The 25,331-nt window shown below is 40.9% G+C and overlaps 1 protein-coding gene across 1 annotated transcript; it reads right to left on the reverse strand.

Annotated features, from left to right (window-relative positions):
* Positions 1-2,723: 2,723 nt before the first annotated feature.
* Positions 2,724-24,170, reverse strand: PPIL4 (peptidylprolyl isomerase like 4). The gene is made up of 13 exons (XM_063329276.1): positions 24,046-24,170; positions 23,036-23,103; positions 22,882-22,946; positions 22,266-22,383; positions 20,489-20,631; positions 20,037-20,133; positions 18,450-18,566; positions 17,485-17,609; positions 15,201-15,267; positions 14,167-14,278; positions 11,023-11,119; positions 10,242-10,380; positions 2,724-4,170 (listed from the first exon to the last, which is right to left on the reverse strand). Exons 1-13 carry the CDS (start codon positions 24,113-24,115, stop codon positions 3,946-3,948), a joined length of 1,443 nt encoding a protein of 480 aa, XP_063185346.1. The 5' UTR covers positions 24,116-24,170; the 3' UTR covers positions 2,724-3,945.
* Positions 24,171-25,331: the final 1,161 nt, after the last annotated feature.

Raw genomic sequence — 25,331 nt, forward strand, 5'->3', positions numbered from 1 at the left:
AGGGTTTTTGACAAGTGGAAGGAAGGGGGTACAGCTTTACCTACAGAGAGTAAAGAGTTTTGGTAGCCCAGAACCGGGGACGCATGGCACGCTCTGCCGTCCACGCATGGGGCTGCGCAGAACTCTTTTGGCGCACATCCCAAAGGAAGAGCAAACACACCGAGTCACTGTGCCAAAAGGGGATTTTGACAAAGGCTTAGGTGTTGCCAGCTCCCTAACCCGCCCACAGCACAACCCGGGGCTATGCTCAGGGAGTTTCATAAACCCGCTCCTGATCTTTGAGAAAAGAAACACGGAGCCACCAGCAAGACGGCCGACAGCCATCAGGCAGAGGACACACCAGGATGAACGCAGGGTACCATGAATGTTTCTGGGTAACTGCTCACCAAGACACCCATCCTGGAACAACCACCGCTCACATACAATCCCTATGCTGTTTCTACTCACTTGTGTGATGCCCACGGGATCTCTGTTGCAAAACCCTGGCTTCTCTCTTGCCTTCGGTGCTTTAAGACCAGACCCCATTCATACACCATTTTGGTCAAGTCCACAGAGAAATAAAGGAACAGCAATGTATGACTACAAAATAGGGCTCTAACTTCCTCTTATCCATGGAATACAAGGGTTTACAGAGTCTACATCGTATTTTTAAGTCGTTACAAATAAGGGAATCCAACAGAAAACTCTAAGGAGATGGTTTTTAAGCCTTTAACCTCTGAACAGAGCCTAAAGCATGAAGAGTTCCCCATCAAACAGGCCTCAGCTAACCCAAAGTGAAGAAGCTGATGCTTCTGCTGCAACATTTTCAACGTTATCCTCAACATTATAAAGGAAGGTAGTTTTTTGTTCTGTTCTGCTTTTTAACAACCAAGGCCAATACTGAAACCAAGGCTGGAGATAGCACTGACGAAAAGGAAACAAGGACAGGGAAGTGTGAATTTTCATTAGAATAAAACAAGTCAACTCTTCAACTCCCGGATAATAAAAAGTCCTGCCCGCTCTAGTACCTCTGGCAGGACAGGAAGAGCAGGAAACGTTTGTGGTTTCAACTGACCATGCAGCTCATCTGTGTCAGTTCCAGAAGAACCACATGTACACAACCATAACTTCTGATGACCGTCGCAGTAAATCCCATGGATGGCTTGGCCATCCATATGTACCAGGTGAACTGCGATCTCTCCATAGTGTTAGCAGAGTAACCCAGAAAGGCCGTCTTATTTAGTAGTACCTAAAATTAAGTACATGCCTCCAAATCGTGAGCTTTTACACCATCACCTAATTTTTGAAACATCCACATTTGAAAGTTTCATCTTAAAAATATTAAGAGGTAACTGCGTCAATCGGAAGATACTGGGTATGTTTTTTAAAGCACTAAGGCATACACCTTTTGGATGTATTTATTTTTTAACCTTTTATTCTGAAGACTCTTTGACCACTAACACAAATTGACTATTTACTTCCATACACTACTCACGTAAACTTTCAGTTCTGAAGCATTTATCTGTTGTGAGAAAAAAAAAAAAACAAACAGTTGTTTCTGCTGCAGAGAAGAGAGCACATTCACCTCATATAGGACATTTGTTTCTAAACAAGAAATTGTGTACGTCCCCCAGTAGTTGGGGGCTAGCAGAAGCCTAGGAATGCCTGCTGAAACTCTTCATGCTGTTAAGTCAATTTTGTCATCTCTCCCCTACGAGGCTCTCTGGTGTTCAGCAAGAATCCCACTTTTTCTCAGCGTGGACGCTTTTTTCCCCTCTATTATTGCCATTTCCTAAAAGCAGCAAAACCACAATTGCTTCACCGTCTCCACATGCTTGTCAAATTTGGCCAGTGTTTTTTGCATGTCAAAAACATGCTGTGGAAAAGAACTGAGGGCAGTACAACAGTGGAAATCTTGTTTCTTTAACAAAGCAGGCTGAGCTAGAGAAAACCTACTGCCTCAGCAGCACTACCCCCAATGCATCATATCCTGGCCTAGTAGAGTTCCTTGCAAGTCTTCTTATGCCCAGACTGAAGACAGAAACTTTCTTGGCGGGAACAGCGAGCAGTCCTCAGCCCCAGGTTCCCCCCGACAGACTCCCAAGAGCAGGCTTTCTTTTTATTGCTCCTCTGGGACGGCAGGCCCTGCTCTCTTGCTCAGACTCTGCAAGGATGGCACAGGCCCCTGCAGGTCCCCAGTGAATGCTTCGAAAAATTTTGTCAGGAGACAGTTATGAAACCCCTGGATTTCTATTCCCATGCTTTGAAGCACACAGAAGTTAGAAAGGATTCAGCAAAAGGCAGCTTCTTAGCCAAACACAATGTTTAACAAACGGAGGACAGGCTAGCTGCCTCTGGAAAGCACATTCCTGTATACAATACCCTCACTATCTTCCATCAGCTTGGGTCTGGATATTCCAGGCATTGGGCCTGGCCTGCTTAGTCAGATTTTTCTGCATGGGTTAAACAGCAGCTTTTGTTCCTTTAGTACAAGCCTTTCCATAGATGCATCTTAATCAGAACTTCACTTTCTGCATACAGTCCATTCAAATACTCTAGCCAGGCACAGCTACTGGCCCTCCAGGGCACAGTAATTTGCAGCAACTCTTCTCTCTTCTTGGCTGCCTTGAATTTTAGATTTAGTCTTTGTCCTGCAAATCACATCTCAATGAGGGCCATCAAGCTATAAAATCTTATTACATATTACAGACACTACAGCATATATTACAGAAAAACCACAATCATAAAAAGAAAAGTTGAATTTATTCATCAAAGCAGGCTGCCTCTGAGCCATCACGCATTCCATGGAGAGGAAGGAAAGACAAATACTATTCCCCATGTCTCTCCCTCCCTTCCTGACTATGCAAGATCTCTCCTCCTCCAGAGAGTAAGAGGAGGACATACATGTTCTTAAAATGTATGCATACTGGATAACACTATTTAAATGGTGAGGTCTTGTTTATCGGAGCAAGCCAGACATTTAAGAGCTTGCCAACTTCCACTAGAACCCAGTCTCTGATCACACCACCTGCATTCCTTTGCGGATGAAGAGTTATTATCCGATCTACTTCTGCCAGGAAACCTGAAAATTAATCCCATCTAGGCTTTAGCAAATACAAGGCAAGGTACAAATTCTGCTTTTCTGCTAATTCTGGTAATGACTATTCTTTCTTACCCACATTACTTGCCTGACATCATAGCAGCTGGACCCCCCGAAACTAGAGGCCAGATCTTTAACAGTGAGTACAGATGGGCCAAGTATCAAGCGAATCTCAGTTTTTAGAGATATCCTCCAGCAATGCCACACAGCCAAGTGATCTGTGTAAATAAGCGAGCAAGTACGTGCAATTGATTTTGTACGGTGTAGCACTTCCTTCACCCTTGCAAGCGGTACAGCAATAACTTCAGCGACTTTAACCACTGCTGCACAGTGGTGTCAGCAAACAGAGCTGACAAGACTAAGCCAACGGGAAGCCAACCAATCTATTTAATTTTAAAGGAAAGAAACAAAGAGCTTTGCGTATTCATATACAAGTGGGTATCTGCCCTCTTTCTGGAAAGAGCGTGCACAGAACATTTCTGTCTCCCCAGGTCTTCTATCGCACTCATTGCCAAAGCATCTGAAAATGCTGAAAGATAAATACAACCTCCTTGTAGAAAGGAGGAATGTCCCGCACATCTTGTCACAGTGGAGAAGGGAAATTCACTTGTTGGTGCGTGATTATGTTTCCAAAAAGCTTTAGACAACATTCCTTATCGGAGACCCAAACCATTTCACTAATGTGAAATACTTTATTGAAACACCTTTTTGGAATCAAGGCTTACTCTGGCAGTCACAGAATTATAAAGCCAAGCTGCCAACAGAAGGTAACTGCTTTTACCCAGTAAGTGCACATCCATTTGAGAGAATGTTGGAAATGCTGGAAGAAGCCATATTTTAGTTCTCCTCTCTCTTTTCCTTATCCTTCATCTGTACTTGGACCTCTCTTTGTCTTTTGATTTCTTAGGACTTCTGCTTCTGTCTGCTTTTTTATCCCAGTCTCTTATTCGGAAGTCATCTTTGTATTTGTCTCTTTGTTTGCTGTAAGTGCACTCTCTCTCTTGAGACCGGCTGCGACTCCGATGCCTGTCTTTCTTCTCACTCTTTATCCTCTCTCTACAGCGTTCTCCTTCATGTTTTCGATCGGAATCCTGTTAAAGGAATTGGACAGATATGCAGTTATAGACAAAAGGGAAAAATACACAAAGGCATGAAGAGAATTAGAAAAGAGTCAAGCACAGTTGGTTCCTTAGCTAATCCTGGTACTACCTGAAACAGAGTCACACACATGATTATTTGAAAAAGGTAACAAAGAAAAAAAAAAACCCACTGTAACTACACAAAGATTAGTCTACAGGTTTTGGCAGCACTTACGAAAAAAAAGCACATCTGCCAGGCATGCTGCTGCTTGTATTTCCTAAGGAGCTGTAGCAAAAACTGATTATATCAGGGATTCCACTCCGATGGATATTATCAAACTCTTCATAAGAATCACAAAAGCTTCTAAGCTAGATTTGGATTTCGGTTTCTTATCTAAGTAATAGAAGTATCCCAATCATAGGCTCTGGTTCAAGCCTCACAGGCACTCCAGTGCTATGAAGATGCAGAACACTTTTTAAGACCTGCCTGTAATAATCCTTAATGTCCGCAATTCTAGGCTTTGGAAAAACAAACAGCAGCACTACAAAGACCAAAACTATGCGCGCGCACACACAAGCAAACTTCACTTCCTTGAAGCTAGCAGTCCACAAGAAAAGGCAGCATGGAGAATCCAATCCTTTTAAATGTACAGTCAAACAATAACTAGGTAATGAAACAGTTGTATTTTGCAGGCTGATGGGTACAACTCATATAGAAAACACATTCGGATATGCTCATACAGAGACATAGTAAACTCTAAGGGGTACGAGTCTACCTAATTTAAAATGGCCCAAAAAGAAGAGACCAACAGTATGTACTACAAGTAGTAATGGTGTCCGAGTACACACACAAAAAATCTTTAAGAAAAATGCTGCAAATTCAGGTAGCCAAAAAACCCAGGAAATTTTGAATTTCCCTGGCTTTCTGCATATCGTCACTGAGAATGCTGACTGAGCGGCCCAGTGCACAGAACAGATTTGCTCTGGAGAGAAATGAGGTTTATGTAACAAAGGAGGAATTGCTGTCAGTAGAACACCTGCTTTGCTTGTTTCACTAGACAGATAATACAAAGCCACTGAGACAGGCTATTAGTAAATGAAGGAAAGATGGCTTAATTCTCAGATGGTGAAACATCACACTAACAAGATCACAACACACTAGAACGACTACGTGGAGACACCAACACCCATACAGGCCACAGCATCATAGCAGTTTTAAAAGTAAAAAGATAAAGATCACTTAGAAAGTTGCCATTTCATTTCAAGGAACTAAAGATTTTTCTTAATATACCACACTGAGTTTTGAAATCTTTTGCTCTTATTATTCAACTAAGACATACAGGCAAACAAAATACAAGAGGGAGCTTCAGAATCCTGCAGAAAGATACATGCACGACTTGCTATTAAGAAAGCGGTAGGCACTTTCATTTTGAAGGTATGATCACCTGAATGTTTAGTATCACTATATGCTCCAGTAGACAGCTACCATTTTATGGAATTTTAATAACAACACTTAAACACAGATCATTATGAACTATGACAATGTCTGCATTAAATTATACAGTACTTCATTCTTCATTTCAGATACAATTTTCATTTTTCTAATTATGTACTCGTGACAGTAGCATGCACAATTGTATGGCTAAAACCTACACTGCATGTACAAACAAGCAAACTTTATTTAAAAGAATACTGAAAAAAAAAAACCTACTCCAAACAGAGCTTTTATCTAGAAAGGCAGTGATTAGGATGGTTCCCAGAGCAAACACCACCTTTAGAATTATTTAGATAATGCTGAAATACTAGAGTTACGATAAGCAACATAAACACCATGGATCAACACGCACATCAGTAATCACAGATTTGATCCTTATCTACATAACCAAAAATTTCTGCTACTGCCATGTACAGTAAACTCACTGGTGGCCAAATGCTTATTCCCCATCTTTACTGTCAAACTTTATTTCAGTACAGATTTTAAAATCTGAATCCACCAAAAAGGAGTGGTGCTTCCAGCTATTTATAAAAGCTTGGTCTGTCCATCTTCAGAATGATGCACAGCCATGTTACTCTTCTACCTAAAAGCCTCAGTCTCCATACATTTGAACAAGACGACAGGTTCCAAGCCCCTTTGAAGCAGGGTCTGAGTAAACATCAGAAAATGGACACAGTGGTGGTGGAATAGAGAGGAACAAGACAAAAACAGTGGCCAGAAAGACAAACTGCTGCCTTCTAGCTGTTTTGTTGCTCAAGTTTCCTCCCAGCACATGGGAGAAACAGGAGAAAAGCAGAACAGCACTCAGTTAAAAATTCTAGCAAGCCAACACTGGAGACGGGCTACTAGCCAAGTCAGGGCAGGGAACAGGTTAATGAAGACTTCAGAGCAAATACAATTAGCCCATGTTGAATGCCACAGAAAAGGGCAATTTGCTGAAAGGATTAAAAAAAGTCATATGAGAATGGAGCCAGCTAAGCACAATGACATCCACAGAAGCACCTATGGTACAGGAACACAGGGCAAGTCTGAAAGTGCCACAAAAAGGTCATCACAGTAGCTAGCAGTGTAAAGAAAAGAGTCTAGTAATTTGAATTAATAGAATAAATTGCATCTTAGTTACCCTAAAAAAAATTGGTTACGTTTCTCCTTAAATAAGAGTTTACCTTTTTAAAGTCTTTGGCACAGAAAAAGGTCATTTTTTTTTTTTAAACACTCTAAGTTACCAAAAATAACAGTATTTTGAAATCAAATCTTTTATGCCCTATCCATGTCAGAAAGATGTTGTTTTCCCATTGGAAAAGGAAGAAAAAGACTCCTAATTAAAAACAGACTGCCTCTTACTGCTGAAGTCCAGATTTCTCAATCCAGGATCACAGCCTCTTATCAGTCAGTGAGTAAGCAATGATCACCCCAATTCTTAATCCAGCACTGCGGTGGTGAACACACACAAGGAAGGAAATACGAAAAGCGGGAAAGACACCTCTCTGGAAGTTCATGGCTGTCTTTGCCAGAAGTAGTAACTTGCCAAACAGCACTTGCAGGTAAATCAGCTGGAAATATCATGACCACAAAGTAGAATAAATGTGCCACCTCTATGTATATTAAGCACATTAGTTAAAAGGGCCAAACAAATAGAGACAGCCTTTTCAGGAGGCAGATTTTGATCAAACTTGACCCTGAGTATAAATAGAAGAGTGTCCAATAAGCAGTAAAGGCAGGAAATTAAAAGCAGAAAAATCAGTATCTCTGCCAAAACCATGCGCTAGAGAAACCTGAAAGTCAGGAAGCCCTGTGTCTCACAAAAATCCACTGGATAGGCTATATTCCTCCACAGATCCAGTTATCTTAAAAAAAAAAATAATATCCAAGTAACCAAAAAACACAGAGAAAACCAGGAAGAGAACAAAGTCATAATATAGATCTCAAGCCGAAGCATGACCTGTATTCAAAAAAACTTTAACAAATCCTAATCAAACACCCACATGGTAGTGCAGCCTCCTGCTCCATACCCACATCCTGTTACCTACTAAAGGCAAGCCACAACACCCTACCTCTTCTACCCTCTGGAATCAAGTCAAACAGCACAAGATTCAAAAACATACTTTTAAAATATCAACACAGAGGCTGAATATTCAGGAAACAGGTGTCAAATGAAGAAAAGGATGAGTCAAAATATACTAAAGAAAAAAGGAAACAGCAAGAAAACAGAAAAATGACTCAACATCATGGAAACTATTTGGAAAATAAAACCCCTTCAGTCATACCTGGAGCTGGTAGCACAGACTGCAGTTTCAGTTGCCAGAACTTCCCATTATAAGACCCTGTTCTCTGTTAATTAAAATCTCTGCCACACTAGGGGCTCAGGGTGGAAGCTTATGTCACTGGCCAATTAGTTGTGAAAGGTCTGCTGTTGTTTTGTCTTACCTCAAATATATTCTAGTATTTCCAAAATAGGGTTAAGGGAAAATGCTTTTTTTGCCTATACTAAAAATGCTGCCATTCATCAAAAAAGTTTCCATACTGTTATGCTTTGTGCTGGCTTCAGCATTCACACTGAACATACTCTGCCTCAAGAGCATGCCTCCTTTCCCTGTTCTTGTACGAGTTCCCCAAATTATGCCCATATTATAAATCTAAAAAATTTTTTTAAAAGATGAATACATTTTGTATATGCTAAACAGGATTTGTCAGCAAAGCTGCCTGCAGATTTCATCTGGAAAGGGCCATGTGCAAGATACTTACTGAATCTCTATATTAGACTGAGAACATACTGCTCAGTACATGCATACTATACACACTATACACCCTAACAAGAACACGCAAGTGCAGACAGAGAAAAATTCTTCCCACATATTAATTTTCACAGCTCCAAGAGGGTACTATGGTGCTTGCCATCAGAGAATGGAGGTAAGCCTCCACCTGTGATTTTGGGCATAAGAAGGCTAAGCTCTTTACACTGAAATGGGTAAAGGTGAACAACAGAGAGGAACGCAGTGCGAAAGGAGCATATACCAGAATACAGCAGCAGTAGACTACGTGAATGAACCACAACAGAAATGGGACTAAATCACAAAGATATACAGAGACACAGAAGAGATCACAAACACTAGAAAACAGTCTTTTCTAGAACCTGGAAACAGCACCAGGAATCCCTCCATCCTCACATTTTTGTGCTACGAAATCTACTGCTAATGTGTGTTGCAGTCCCCTTGTAACAATTATAACACACAGAGGTTAAAAGTCTGTTGCTGCCAGTACTTGTTGTACCACCTGCTGGGGTGGAGACATCTGAATGATTTTAAAACCTTCTCCGCGATAACACGTGACCAGACAGTTCCACACATGTAATTTCTGAACCATCAAGAACAAAGAAAACTTCCAGGAATATCTGTTTCAAGAATGTTAAAACGACAATGTCAATCAGCCAAAAAAACAGAAGTCTAAACCAACCTTAGTCCATACCTCTTGTATGTATATGCTCCAATCTAGATTTTAATTATCTGAACAGGTCCCTGCCCTCCACCCAAAGGGTCCCGACCAAATTAGTATACAGACAGTGACAAAAAGACTTGTACCACGAACGAATGACAGGGCTCACTGGTGGCACTGAAAAAATTTAATTGCTAACGTTCATGACAAAAGCTATTTTTAACATCACAGCAAGAAGGGATGCAATGAAACAACAGGATCATGTATACCCTCTGTACACACAACTTAAAGCAGTACTCAATGGCTTTATTTACTGCAGCTGGAACTTCATCACTTGATGCAGTTGCTAGAAGACAGCTTTGTTCTCACTCATAAAGCTTGCATTGTTAAAATACTGGGGTTTGGGTTTTTTGTTTTTCAGCTTAGCTCAATTCTCCCTAATGCTCATGCTTCAGTGGTGGTTAACCCTCCACTTTATCTTTGAAGACATTGTTTCCATGAAACATCAGCATCTTGACACTATTCCAAGCGCTGACCTGACAGGCTGCAGTGGAACTAATGAATGACAGAACTACTGTCTCCTGATGATCTCTTCCACAGACCAAGTCTTACAGCACCATACGTGTCCACAATACAGATGCTAGCAAACCTGCATATAGATTTTACACAAATGCTCGCAAAACAGTTATGGAAGAATAAAAAAAATATAACACAAAGAGAATGTGTTTCTGATTCCATAGGGGGAAAAAACCAACACATGCTGGTCTGGCAAGAAAATAAGAAATGGTTTGCATTCACGAAATATGACTCACTACTAATTTATGACTGAGAATATGGAAACAACAGGTTCAAAGTGCTGAAGATCTCCTACTTTATGAGAGGCTACACTGCCTCTTCAGGATGTTTCTGCAAAAAGCCATTCAAACATGCCAAGCTTCAAAAGTCCAGAAAGATTTGGAAAGCCTCTTTCACAGATACATTAGTATCTGTACAGTACATATAGTACAGCCTTCTGTACATTTACAACTGCTGTATTTTACAGGACTTCGCACACCATGTCCTCAGTTCAGTACCAGACCTTTTTTTTTTTTTCCTGACTTCTCCTATTAGGAGAACAATAAACGTGTATAAAGTTAATGCATGAAGAGGTAAGTACCTTAGATTTTTTTGCCCTCTTGTCATCCTCTTCATCTTCAGAGTGGTGGTGCTTTTTCTTCTTTTGTTTTTTAGACAAGTGCGAATGACTTGTTTGAGACTCTTCTATATCCTCATCCAGCACCAGATCATACTTGGCACTGATGGCGTTGGTTAAGGACAGATCTGTTACTTAATATCAATAAACAGCAGAACATAAAAGCTCATGAAGCAAACAAATCCCTTTTTATCAGACCAGGTTTCACTAAGACTGTATTTCAAGTCAGAATAGGATCACACACACTGAGAAAAGTCAGCTGTGTTAAAATGACCGAATTATGTCGTATCAAACAGTACAGCCAGCTCCCAGTTCTCCTTTCTTTTCTACCTATGGAATATCTGAACAAGCTATGGTCTTCTTTTCTCTCATGCTCGCCACAAGCAAAGTATAATCACAGAGCATGATTAGTTACCATTACGATCTCTTTTTGGATGCAGCAGGTCCCCTGTGAAACTACTTAAAAAACTCTGTTATGCCATACGTCATTCCAGGGGTCTAGGCTGGGAACATTATTTACCTGCACACAACATGGAAGTGAAACAGCATGTTCTGATTTTACTAAATTAATTGAAGTCACCAAATGAAAAATGAAAAATACTTACTTCCACCTCAAACACCCAATGGTTACATGAAGCGTCATCAAACCACCCATTTGGCAAGCTTTAGGAATAAGAAGTCTTTTCCAGGCTGTTTTCATGAACTGTACTTAGTTCAAAAAATACCTTTGACCAGAAAAGGATACTCCTGCTTTGGTTTTACCTTCTCTTTCAGAGCCAGTTTTGAAGGTTTGTCACGTTCCTTTTCGTATTCTTTGAAATCGTCCTTGGTATACCGCCCACCTGTCCGTACAAAAATATATTCAATTCACTCCAGCTAAGAAAAACAACCGAGACCTGCACCTATCGCTAAATTCTGCTTATGAATTTAAGGGCTCTTCATAACCATACCGAGATTCATAGCAGGGTACAGTTCCAGAAACAACACTGACATCTGGGTAACAGAGTAGAAGAGAGCAAGACAAGTTGTGATTTTCTGTCCTTCTCTTGCTTGCAGATCCCCATTAGACAACATATGGCTTTCTCCTCACTCTTGTCCAGTGGAGGCAACACATGAACAGAATCACAAAGGAGGATTTAGCAACTGGTTCTGTCCCACTGACTACAGGTCCTATGTCACACTACTGAAAATTCTGTTACCATAAAAGCCTAAAGAATATTCTCATTATTAAATGACTTTTTGTTCTGGGCTGCACAAAAGGAAACCTCTGAGACAGCTACATTATAAGAATTCAAAGAGAAAGTTATTTAAAAAAAAAATATTGTCCTATCTTGATTCAGAGGGGGACGACAGATTTCATTTTCCATCCATTCACTTGAAAGTACCAGCTCAGAGATTAAACTATTCTACAGCAACGTGCTGCCACCTCACGGTCATACTTAAAACTGCACTATTAACTGGCTAGGTCAGAATCGCAGAACACCAGGTTGGAACGGACCTCAAGGATCATCTGGTCCAACCCTGTCCAGCTGAACCTTAAAAGTGTCCAGTGTTGGTGAATCCACGACTTCCCTGGGGAGATTATTCCAATGGCTCATTGTTCTCTTTGTGAAAAACTTTTTTTGTGTGCAATCACAATCTCCCCAGGAGTAACTTGTACCCATTACCCCTCAACCCCTCATCTTTTCCTTGTGACTCCTTGTAAAAAGGGACTCTCCATCTTCTTTGTAGCCACCCTTTAAACACTGGAACATGGTGACAAGGCCTCCATTAAGCCTTCTTGTCTCAAGGCTGAACAAACCCAGTTCTCTCAGCCTTTCCTCATATGGCAGGCTTCTCAGTCCTTTGATCATGTTGGTGGCCCTCCTCTGGACCCTCTCCAGCCTGCCCACATCTTCTTTTGTATAGCCGGGACCAAAACTGAACACACCGATCCAGGCGTGGCCTGACAAGCGCCAAGTAGACTGGGATAATGCCTTCTTTATCTCTGCTGGTGATGCCCTTGTAGATGCAACCCAGCATCCTATTGGCTTTCTTTGCCGCAGCAGCACACTGTTGACTCCTATTGAGCTTTTTGTCCACCAAGACCCCCGCGTCCCTTTCCACAGGGCTGCTCCCCAGCCAGGTAGATCTCAGCCCATACTGCACTGGCTTACGTTTTCCCAGATGCAAGACCTCACACCTGTCCTTGTTAAACTTCATAAGGTTCTTGTTAGACCACTCTTCCAGCCTATCCAGGTCTTCCTGGACAGTGCCTCTCCCTTACAAAGCGTCCACTTCCCCACTCAGTTTGGTGTCATCAGCAAATTTCATCAGGGTATACTTGATCCCATCACCTAGATCACTTATGAAGACATTAAACAGCGCTGGGCCCAGTATCGATCCCTGAGGGACCCACTTGTGACAAGTTGCCAGTTTGAAAAGGAGCTATTCACCACCACCCTCTGGGTGCAGCCAGTCAACCAGTTACCCACCCACCACACAGACCGCTTGTCTAGACCTTAACACATCAGTTTCTCTAGGAGGAGGCTGTGGGGAACCATGTTGAAAGCCCTGGAGAAATCCAAATAGACAGTGTCCACCACTTGCCCTTCATTAACTGAGCAGGTTACTTTGTCATAGAAGGTGATCAGGTTTGTCAAGCACGATTTGCCCTTGGTGAATCCATGGTGGCTTTTCCCAATCACAAACTTCATTTGACTTGTGATATTCCCCAGGAGGATTAATTCCATAACTTCCCCAAGTTAGATCAATGGGCCTATAATTTCCTGAATCCTCCTTTAAGCCCTTCTTACAGATGGGGGTTACATCAGACTTCTTCCAGTCTTCTGGGACGTCCCCTGACCTCCACAACTTCTCAAAGATTATGGAGAGCAGCCTCGCAATGATGTCAGCCAGCTCTCTTAAATCCTTGGGTGGATATCGTCAGGGCTCATTGATTTGTAGGGGTCAAGCTCCAAGAAATGGCTACTGAAGGTGGAATGCATCCCCTAGGTCATTTTTTTGGGGTACCACAGAAGCACAAGATGACAATATAGCTAGCTTTCCAATATTTAGGACAATTTAGACGTAAGTTATCCAGGTAAAGAAAGTTTTCCACATAGTCGGTTAGTTAGCCACAGGATGCACTGCAGAGCGCAGTATAGATTACAGTCATCTCAGCTCTGTGCAGGACAAGTTCTAGTACCTCAGTGCCCGTGACTAGTCCCCAGTGTGGGAAAAACAGTATGCCAACCGTTGAGGGCTGACTGCATTTTTAGGCGAAGACACACAAGAAGATAACCAGTGCAATACACAGTCACATCTCCAAGTCCAGTGTTTTCCCCAAGTCCCCAACAACCAAATAACCACTGTATCCACCTCTCCCGCAATCTCTTTCCTCCTGAAACATCCTCAAACATCTGGAATTGGGTTCTATAGCATACAGTCTGATGTGTAATATGCTTGACCTACAGGAGGTGAAGAAGGGAAACCCCTGGCCTGCACAGTGAATTTTTCTTGTATACACCCAACTGTCATACACTGAATAAAGAAAAGAAACTGGAAAGTAACAGTGTACTGCCATATTATTTTGCTAATAAGTAATACAAAAAAAAAAAAATCACTCTTACAGCTTAAGAGGAACAAATGATTTAGTGGCAAAAATACATCTGATAAGAGTGTAATCCATGGCAATGTAATGTTAATATAATAGTAGTAAGCCCTTCTACTTTTTCTTATGGAACAAGTAAAGAGAAGAGCCAGCAACTGTGCTGCTCAATTTATTACAACATCAGGAAAATGTATATCCCTGAAGATGAGATGATTTAAGCACATAACAATCGCTTCTCTTTACATAAAACTTACAGTTTAGAAGTTATGAGGATCAAAGAATCACAAGTGTACCAACCTTTTCCCTTCCACTTAATCTTTGCAACAGACTGGCTAAAATCCACATGTATCCGCCTGTCATCTATCAGCACATTGTCCATTTTGAAGTAGGCTTTCTCACAGTCTTCCTCCTGATATTAATGTTTCCAGAAAATTTTGAGTCACGATTATTTCATAGCAATATTCACTGAAGAGCTCAAACACAAATTCCACTGCTTAATAGCACACTTTTTTTTCCTAAAATTGCCTAAAGCATAGTTCTTGCGTTGTGCCATTTCAAAAGAAATTGTTAGTCTTTGTCTGAATGTAAGCATTTCAAATCCCAGTTCTTCAGTTCATTTCACTGTTTTAAAAATTCACCAATCCAGCTACATGTTTGGCACATGTAAACTCAGAAAAACAGGGAAATAAAGGACAACAACTAATAAAAGCTCCATTTTAAGAACCTAAGTAGTTCTCGCTTAAGAAAAGCGAGAACGCTTCTCCAGTGTTTTCCAGTTTTCCCTCACAGATTAGAGAGATTAGCAGATACAAACAAGAAGCTATGCACCATCAAGAGAACTTTTACTATCAATCTCACAGCACGAGCAGCACGCTGATAAAAGCGAGCATCATTTACAAGTCCACTACAGGACACTCATGTACACACCAATCTATCTTCTTTCACACACCCTCCTCTCTTTATGCAGCATGCCTCTTTTCTCTCCTAGCATTCCCTTTTTTTAACTCTTCAGATTCCTAATGTGCTCAGGAGGAAAAAAAGGGACCTGCTCCCCTCCCGCTGGTTTCAAGACAACCCAAGCACAACATATTGTTATTGCTTGGTTGAGCAATAGAGAATGGAGAAAATTCTCTATTTTTTCTAGAGAACAGAATAGAGAAAGACTTAAACGTTTGCCTCATTTAGAGCCTACAACTTCTGTAATTCAGTCAGTAAGCAAAAAATATTAGCTATCCCACACTTAAAGATTTCATTGTTTTTCCTTAATGGAAGTATACCATAAATGAACTTTTATAAGCAGAATACACACACAGTATACCTAAAAAACGTACCTTTTCAAACTCAATGAAAGCATAACAAAGAGATTCACCGGTCTTCCAGTCTCGAATCACTTCACAGCTGAAAAATTGATAGGAAAATAAGTAGTCAATACTGTTGGAGCAAAAAAAAATAGGATAAGCAGGCACTACTTAAAAAGGAGAGTAACAGTTAAAAAAACCACAAAACCAAAAACCCCTTGAAGGTATTATAACTCTTGATTCTGAGACACCTAGTGATGTGGGGGTGTCTGCACAGAAAAAAAAAAATGCATGTGACATTACTTGAGTAATTACTACACTTAACTCAAAAGTGGTTAACATGAAGTGTAGAACTAGGGATGAATTTCTGATTAATGAAACAAAACCTATTTTCCAACATCACTGTTTGTTATTGACTTCTTGCATTTCACTAACGCAAGACAAGAAATGTCACATTCTGTTTTCTCAGTCATTTTAAGGAAAGCTTAAAGAGACATCATGTGACAAACTTTCTCTTCTTAGCAAGTACCTCTTTAGCAGCCACCTTATCAGGCAGTTCACTGGCCAAAATAAGAAACCTGACATATTGAATCAGTAGATGCAAAATGAGAACAATACAATACAGTATTGCATCAGCATTACCAAACTCTTGTATATGACATGAGAGCTCTGACTACAGGATGTTGAAGGAGTTCAGACAAGCAACAAGGGCAAGAAATGTGGTATTAAGGTGAGACTTAAGTGAGACCTCCCCCATGTGTACTGAGAAAGCGACAAATCAGGATTAGGATACACAATCCAAAAGATGATCAAGATCAAAAAAAAAACCCAAAGGAACAAATAAAAGAAAAAAAAGAAGACGACAAGGCCATTCAGACAAGCTATATGAATTCTTTGCAGTATTCATCAGTGAGGAAGAAGGTAGAACAGTCTTGTGCCAGAACCCTCCTCTGGATTATTCAAAGAATCTACCTGAACGCAGAAGGATTGCGGAAGAGGTACTGAATAAACTGATAGAGGAAAAAAAAGTATAAGAAATTCCTAAGAGTGGCAAACCCAACGCTGATTTCACTCACACATGATCCATCACTATTGATGGATCTGGGAGTCCGCAGGCCTGTATGCTGCTACTGCACAAACTGGCAGAAACTCAATGCAGAACAGAGTGAAAGCACATCTGAATAAATAGGACGTACTCAGGGCCATCTGAATAAACCGAAGTGAAGTTCTCCGAAAGAGTTAGTATGTTTATGCGTGATGACGATTTGATGCAGTCTTTCAAAATCCCTCTGGAAATTCTTATAAACTCCTACACCAAAGGCTTTTGGGAAACTAAGCAGCAATGGCATAAGAAACACCTTTGCGTTGATAAACATGTGAAAGACCAGGTAAGAGTAAACAGTCACTTCTCGCCAAGAAAGTACAGAGGTCACCAGTGGAGCTTGCTTACGATACTGAATTGCTAAAGGAGGCAAAAACTCAGACTGAAAGAGTTGCAGAAAGTTCTCAGGAGACCAACTGAACAAGACAGCAAATGATATTCAATGTCGGTAAGCACAACAAGATAAGCACTGGGGGGAATCCTAATTGTGCATTGAGGGAAAAAAAAAGCTTCAGCATTAACTAGAAAAGGAATTTGTTCTCATCCTCTCATCACCACAGGAAAACAAAAGAACAGAAAAAGGTTGAGAAAGGGGAATCAAGGTAAGGAAAATTCCTCTACAAAGCACGAGTGTGTAAGCTAGCACTCTTAGCAAGAAAAAAAGATGCCTTTGGGGTATGGGATAGAGAGGTGTAGAAAAGAAGGTTTCACCGCCCATCATGTCTTTTAATACCAGTATTAGGAGGAATCAACTGAAATTACTAAGACCCAAGTTCAAAACTGAAAAAAGCAGCAGGTACGAAGAACACCTTAACAGGAAGTATATCGGATGCCAGAAACGTTTGTCGCTTTATCCCAAACCATACATACTTCCATGCAAAAGAAAAACCCAGAGACTGTATCTAGCTTACGTAGCATCTGAGATTAAAAACTGATGAAAGGAGGGAGAGGATGGGGGAAATGGAAAGAATATGCTTTCCTCATTCCTACACTTCCCTAGGCTTTCACTTAAAACCACTGCTGGGACAGGATGCTCATCTAGCTAGATCTGACTTTGTATCACTATTGTTGTGGTCTCTATCCAAATACATACAGGCACAGGATAAATCTCTGGAGACACCAGAATACTACTTAACACCCAAATCTAAACAGACTGGTAGGAATCAAGTTCAGTTTCAGCAAAAAAGGTCTTCTTTTTTATCTTACAATAATTACCTTTTAATAGGACCAAATCGTGAAAATATTATCTCTAGGTCTTCATCTGTGGTCACAGGATTCAGTTTACAAACAAACAGCACATTTTCTGGTGGCTTGACTTCTGCATCTGGTAAGTCTCCCACCTGTGGCATACAGAAGACGACTTCCATCACTTCTGCCTAAAGCTCTCTACATTTTATTGTTACAAGCACACTGGCAACACATCTTTTGGATGATCTCAGACATGTTCCTACCACAAAATCAAAAATTAATAAAATATTTTTCCTACTCAATGTCACTAAAAATTGTTTTCCCTAGCACCTAAAAATGCTTATCTATTTGCAATTCCGCCACTGGGACTTTATGAAAGTCACAAATACTTACTACTTGCTTTCCCCATTGCAATCCCCATGAATTCACCCATCCTTCAGCAGTGTGTGTGGTTTTTTCTTTTTTTTTTTGTTAAAAAAATTTTAAAACAAAAGGGACTTCAAAGCCTATTGAAATGTTTTTGTTACCATATGGAGTTTACAACAGCCAGCAGTTACCAAATATTATATTTAAGAAGGAAGAACATAAAGTTAAGCAATGGTGAATTCAACTAACTCCACAGATGGAAGACAGCCATTACATATATGAATAAAGCAATCTCAATGACATATATGTATTGGGAAGAGATTATCTCAAATTAGCAAAGCTCTCTCCCACATATACTAAACCTTTTCCAAAATTAAAGATAGTCAGCAGTGTTATTACGTATGTTACGTTTTTTAGTTGAATCCATTTCCAGCAAGTTTTAATAAAGCCTCCACTGGCCCGCTTTTAATTGTGTCTCTAAGAATGAAATATCATCAGTTTTATCAGAAAACCACCTCCAGTGCTCATGGTCAATCCTTTTCATTGTACCACATCCTCCTAGACTTAACATAACATGCACACACAGAGGAATAGCATCTAAAAGGTAAACACAGAGAGATGTTCACCATTTCCAGAAGAATGGCACGAGTTTTTGCTTCTTTTTCTGCCTGAACTTCTTCGATTTCATCTGCAGATCGTCCTTTCAAGTCATCAATTTCTTCATCTGCTCCTATTCTGCCACTCTGAAAAATGAAGAAAAAAGCTATTTATTACCATGCCATGGCCAAAAAGTCTTTCCCACTTTCTAAATATTACTTGCATGACCTCCCCCCTCACGCCCCAAAACATGAAAAAAGCTGAAGCATTGCACCTCTGCAGAACAGGTCTTTCCACTTAGATTAAAAAAAAAAAAACAACAAAAAAAAAAAAGAGAGAGAAAAAATGTTATCGTATTGTGTTTCAGGCACTATGAACTATGTATGAACTTTCAGGCACAATTTGAAACATATTCAGTTAGATATTCTAAATTCTTTTATACTCCCATCTCATATTTGACATCTCACCACAAGCGTCAACTCATTTCTAATCTAGATAGTTCCTATCAGAAATTAAGATAAGGAACACTGCAAATATCTGTGGTGTCTAATAAGACTCGAACATTAAATATAGTATATCACAACAATTATTCTTTTTTCCCCACACACACCTACATCCTGCCTACAATCTACGCAGAATTTGAGGCTTAATTTTTTTCTCCGCATCAGCATCTCTAGAATGCTGCCCTTCTTACAGGCATTTCTACACCAAAAGCTGTATTTACAGATAGACTATAGGGGAAGTGTAAGTTTTCAAATCTTTACGCAGCTGGCAGTGAGCTATTAAACTCCTTATACCATTTAACACATCTAAAGGTACATTAGGGATTAACCACAGTGCAGATGTACTACAAAAGCCTAATTCCAACCTTGTAATTGCACCTATTAAGCTTAAAAATAAACAATACTCTCTCCAGTCAATTTATTTATTGTTTCAAGCAACCCCTTCCCTACAAGGAGATAATCTCACATAGCAACTTCCGTAACTGCATGCTATGAGTAAGTTATCAATAAACACAATTATGTTTTTATCAAATCCCTTGTTTGAACAAATTCACCACAATAGTATGCATGCTTGCAGATATAACTCAAAGAATTACCAAGATTACTTCCACTGAAACAGACCATTTCACACTTAAAAGGGAAACAGCAGTAAGCACTTTAATACTAATAAAAATTAGTTATATTATGTCTTCTAGCAAAGTATAAAAAAAACAGTAATGCCAAAAATTAATATTTTGCTTATCTACACTGTAATTAGAAATCTAAAATATGGTTTTCCAATCTAACTCCACCATAAGTCATTGGGGAAAGCACCCAAGTCACCCTTTTATCCTTTTCTTGAAAGATTAAGCAGCTGTATTTCATTAAACACAGTAATAGCCTCATATAACAGACAAGCATTTGACATACCAGAACTCAAGCTTGCGTAGTAGAAGAACATCTCTTATCTTCCTATGCTAAAAATGTGTAGTACGTCTAGGATATAGATTTGACTGACAAAGTCTTAAAGACAGAATTCTTATTTTGACCACGTCTGTGATGGCCACTAATAGGGATAAATTTATTTAATTATTTCTTCCAACTTTTCCCCAAGACGCTGTCACAAACACTCACATCTAGCTGTTCCTTAGTAGGTTCTGGTGAGCGATCAGGAACAGACAAGCCAGGTGGATCTTCAAATGGATCATCTAAAATTACTGTGTGATTTATCCTTATAGAAAACAAAATCAAGACCTGCATCAGTCACATGCAAATAAAACTCTCTTTACCCAAGTAACAGAAAACCATCCCCACTGATTCTCAGTTACATCTTAAACAGCCAAACATACTGTATGCTTGTAAATACTAGTACTGACGCTTTTGTAAAGGCAATATAGTTGCGCATTTTCTTATACAGTTGTTTATTTTAGTACCTGCTTATTTTACCAATAATACTGCAATAAAAGAGTATTTAAGATACCATGTACAGGTCACCTGACATTGCTATATTAATCTAGTTTCCAAAAAAAGATTAATTTGTTTAATTATAACATATTCCTCAAAAAGGAAAGTTAAAACAGTCACACCTGATATCTTGATACGGGATAAAATCCTTATCTACAAAAGTTTCATTAATCGTCTTCAATACATCCATGCCTTCTGTCACTTCTCCAAATACTGTATGCACACCGTCAAGGTAATCCAGGTTTTCCCCTGTAGTAATAAGAAACTACAAAAGATACAAAACCAGTAAACAGAAAAATTCAGGGCTCGAGTTTTACCTTAGGAGAGGTACAGCTCTCACTGAAATCAGCGTGGGGAAAAAAATTATTCCTGACTTCTGAGGGAGAAGATTAGTCTTCTTTCATCAGGTCTGAGAACACAGTGAGCCAAGCTACAGCTCACAGCCACTGCCTGAAGAAGAGAGGCTCTCTCACACAAATCTCCCTCTGCACAAGCTCACAGCTCCAAACCCTTCTCTCCCAAAAACTAGGATGCAGTAGCATTGAGAGAACTAGAACACAGTAGCATTGACTTAGATCAGCTTGAACAGGCACTGAAATGGATCCTAACACAAATCAGGTGTTTTGCTTCAGGGCAAAACTGAAACTACGAAAATTGACACCTACTGAACACTTGGTAACAAATTAAAGCCAGAGGACTCTTAGTAATGAACAAAGGAGGAAGAAGCAGATATGCACAAATAACAGAACACAACTATTACATCCACTCTTTACAATCTGACTGGTAACACCTCACTCATTCTCTGCAACACAGTTGAGACTGGTTAGTATTTGGTCCTGGTTACAGTAAGCTACATTATATCTGTAAGCCAACCCCACATAATTCTTTACTGGAATTTTTATTTTCCGAGGAAAAAGCTGCAATAACGTTCTTGGGAATTGCATACATTCCCATATGCCTATATATGTGCTAACAAGCTGCATTCTTAAATGTAAATACAAATGTCATCTCTTTCTCCTAAGATTTCTCCCCCGCCCCCCAACAATTTTATACATACAATGCAGGGAAGCAGCAAAGTTAACTCCACATATTACAAGCTCTAGCTGGAATAAAACTGTAGTTTTTTTAAACTGCTCTTTGATTATTAAAAAACCGCTCTTTTTTAAATTAAAACATATGAATACTACAAGTTAGGCATTTTAATATATAAAAATGACAATACATCTAAAATCAAAATTTTGAAATAATATCATTCTATGAGACTAGAGTTTCCAATATACCTACAGCAAAAACTCTGTGAACAGGGAACACCACCACTTTCAAAAATTGTTTTACAACACCACTGGTTGGTATAAAACTGTAAACTTACATTATATTACTAATGCACACCTTTATGTAACCATACAGAGGAAACTGTGATATGATTTCAGTTTTCAAACTAACATGAAATTACAACCAGAAAGTTTTAAGATTATTTCAAAACCCAGCTTCCTTACTTTTTTTTTTCCCCCCTTACTTCCATTTAACTAAAGAATTTTTTTCCTGCCCATTCTATACACTAGCAAAATCCCATCTAGGTATTAACAGAAGCGAATAAACAGAAGGAAAAAGATAAAGAGGACTGAATGCTAAAAAACATAATTTATAAAATTAATCTAGGACAGGATTTGAATCTGAGCATTTCAATCTTCTTTCTTGTCTGTAATTAAATAACTATTGGCACCTGGAACACTATGCAAAATACTTATTTATGGCTGTTTTTTTATATGCTTTTTGACCATATTACAAGATGATGCTACTGAGATGACACTGTCATTGTTATGCTTCTTTGTGAATTCAAGAAATTTTCATTTTAGTTACTTAGACGTGTACTAAGGCTTTCCAACACTGTATGCTGACCTGTGATCCATGCTGATCATTACCATTGTTCACCATTGACACGGTTCCCTTTTTCTTGTGCTTAATTCTCGGCACTTTTTCTGCCTCGAAAAATCTAGCTTGATCGCCATACAGTTGACTGAAAATATATATAATAAATATGTTAAAAGGCAAATAAATTTTTAGAAGTGAGATAAAGAAATGCTGTAAAACAGTAAATAAAACACCTTAAAAAAATTTATATTGGCATTCAAATAAAACCAGAATTTACACTGCATCCGTGCACATTTTTATGGACCTGTACACTTCCATTATTCACTTTATATTTCAGGGAACAAAAGATTTTTCTCTGAGGCATTTCAGAGAGGCTCTTTTTTGGCACGGGTGAGTTTGTTTGTATGCTCTTACATGGAGCAGATAACATATTTCTAAGGCATAAAGTGAATATGCATTTTGATAAGTCTGTTCTGTAAAAATAAATTAATCCACACTGTAATAATTTATGTCACAAATTTCTCTTCCAAGATAAATGGAAAGCCACTAAATCTATGTGCAAACTTAGTTCATCATACAGACAGGACCACACACAGTAATTTGAGATGCATATAATATGTCAAATTGTTAAACTTTTGCTTACCAAAAGATGGATTCCCCTCCACGGCCAGTTCCCATGGGGTCACCAGTTTGTATAATAAAATCCCTCTATCACAAAGCAGAATACATAAGATATTGCTTTCACGTTTGCAAATTTAAACCAACAAAAAAAAAAAAAAGGAACTGACAATACTCACCTGTACATTATAAATAAGACAATAGTTGTAGTACTTGACTTTGCAGAGCTTCAGAAAATTCAGACAAGCTGTAAGAAATTGTACCAACATTAGAGAAAATCCCAGATACAGTAAGTATAGATATTACAGGCATAAGTATATATATTCAATGTGTCGAAGAGTGTTTTTGGAGCAGACTGTGCTAAGACTTATCAGCGTACAACCTATAAGCGCTGTGAGAAATGCCCTAAGGAGAGGTAACATTTCCTCCCCTCCTAAAGCCTGCCTCTAGTGATTCAGAGGACCCTAAATGCAGCTACTTGTACAGAAATGCACGTTTCTCCCCAGTTTCTTTCCAAACACACAGGAAAGAAGATCACAGTTGCCTTTCTATTTAGAATATATTACGTTTCCTTAACGTTATGAATAAATACGCAATACAGGTATAATAAAAGCATAACAAAAGAAAATACCCAAGCTTCCCAAGAGCAACTGACGCCTGTAAGCATCTCAAACGCACCCCCACACGGGCTGCACCCGGGGAGGGCTGCGACAGCAGAAAGCCCGGCACCCGCCTGGCTCTAACCCCCGGAGGGGGCTCGACCTGTCGCGACAGAACAGCGGGCGGGAGGAGGCGCGCTGCCGGCTTTGAAGCCCTCAGGAGGCGGCGCCGGCAGCTGAAGGCCCAAGCCGCGACAGCCGGAGGGACGGGCCCGCCTCGCTACCAGGCGCGGCTGAGGGGAGCCGAGCGGCCGGCACGGCGTGGGGTGCGGAGCGGCCCAACGGCCCCTGCTCCTTCCCCGAGCGGCGGAAAACCCCGGGCAGCTCGGCAGCAGCCAGGGCAGCCGGCCGCGCGTCCTCTTCCCCGCCGGGCCACAGCGGCGGCCACAACCCGGCACTTCCCCGCCGAGCCGGGCGCCATCCGTCCGGGCGCGGCTGCAAGCGCCACCTGCAGCCGGCCACCCCAGCCCCGCCTGCTCTTTTATTCGGGGCTTCCCAGCTCCCCCGGCCCCGGCCCGCCGCGCTCCTACCGCGGGGCCGCTCCTCCGTGTACAGGTCGATCACTATGTCGCCCAGCGTGGTCTCCAGCAGGACGGCCATGGTTGCCACCAGCCTGCGCACGGCGGCGCGGCGCTGCCCGCCCTCGCTCGGCCGCCCTCTGCCGGCGCGGAGGAGGAGCCGGCGCCGAGGAAGGCCGGGGCCGTGGGGAGGGCCGGAGGGCGGCCCGGAGCTGCCCCTGCCAGGCGCCCCGGAGGTGCAAGGGGCGAACCACAGGGCGGCGCCCCCGGCCCGGTCCCCTCCGGCGGGGACAGGGCGGGAGGCAGCGGGGGTCAGCGTCCAGGGAGCCCTTCCTGAAGGGGATGGGGGGAAATGGAGCCGCCCCCAGAAGAGACCTGCTCTGGCAAAGTACACGTTTTGAGGCTGATGATGCGGTTTTTGAGCGTGGTGCTCGCTGTGGGGGGGAGTTGTGCTTGTTCTACACAGTCAAAGAAAACCAGGTTTACCGCACAGATATTCATTGGAGGGTTTTAAAGCGATTTAACAGTCCCAATATTTGAGTACAGGGTCACAACACAACCTGTAGCGCTGTGGGTGACGCTGAAAGGACAGATAAGCAAACACAATTTTATTCCCTCCCAGCTGATGCCATAGCGTGTTCTTGGGCTTACGGTGTCACAGCTGAACACGCCTCATCACCTTCACAGCAAGGGACCCCCGCTCCCCTGCGCAGGGACATCTGCGCCATCTTCACCTCTTCTCAGATCACGCTCCACTACTCGTCGCACAATGAGTCGACTCAAGTCAGTAATCTGTTGGAAAAGGATTTCTTTTTTTTTATTGCGGAATTTGTTTTCTGCCAGATTATTGACCGGAATTGACTCGCCACACAGTAAAAGGGAACCGGGGAAGGCGGGGAGCGGGAATGCACAGCTGAGCAGGACAAAGAGGTGCATCAAGGTTGGTAAGAGCAGGATCTCCCCTTTAAGAAGCAGCAAAAGTAATACCAGATCACCACATTATACAACAGCACCTTTATAAAGAGCCAAACACGGAATTTACCTACTTTTCTGTTCATCCCTATCCTGATGCATGATGGTTCTGGAGACACTGGGCTGCTTCTGTGACCGAGATCTGCACTGCAGGAAGTTTTATTCTGCCCCCACAGTGTGCTAGTTTTCAAAGCTGTTTATGCTATCATCAAGCATTTCTCAGGGTTGTATTGGTTTTGTGAGCTTATTCCCAGTCTGTACATCAATCCTGAAATGATTCAAAGCTGTTTTTAAGCCATTCTGTATGGCAGTTATTGATAGAAGAA

This window comes from Chroicocephalus ridibundus, chromosome 3, assembly GCF_963924245.1.
Source record: "Chroicocephalus ridibundus chromosome 3, bChrRid1.1, whole genome shotgun sequence".
Lineage (NCBI taxonomy): Eukaryota > Metazoa > Chordata > Aves > Charadriiformes > Laridae > Chroicocephalus > Chroicocephalus ridibundus.

What these genes read in the sequence shown, in the direction of transcription:
- PPIL4 (XM_063329276.1), bottom strand. Translation starts at nt 24,115, where the DNA reads ATGGCCGTCCTGCTGGAGACCACGCTGGGCGACATAGTGATCGACCTG. An exon ending in ATCCCGTATCAAGATATCAG is followed by an intron (nt 20,134 to 20,488) that starts GTGTGACTGTTT and finishes GTTTTCTATAAG; the next exon opens with GATAAATCACACAGTAATTT. An exon ending in CGATTTGGTCCTATTAAAAG is followed by an intron (nt 15,268 to 17,484) that starts GTAATTATTGTA and finishes TCAATTTTTCAG; the next exon opens with CTGTGAAGTGATTCGAGACT.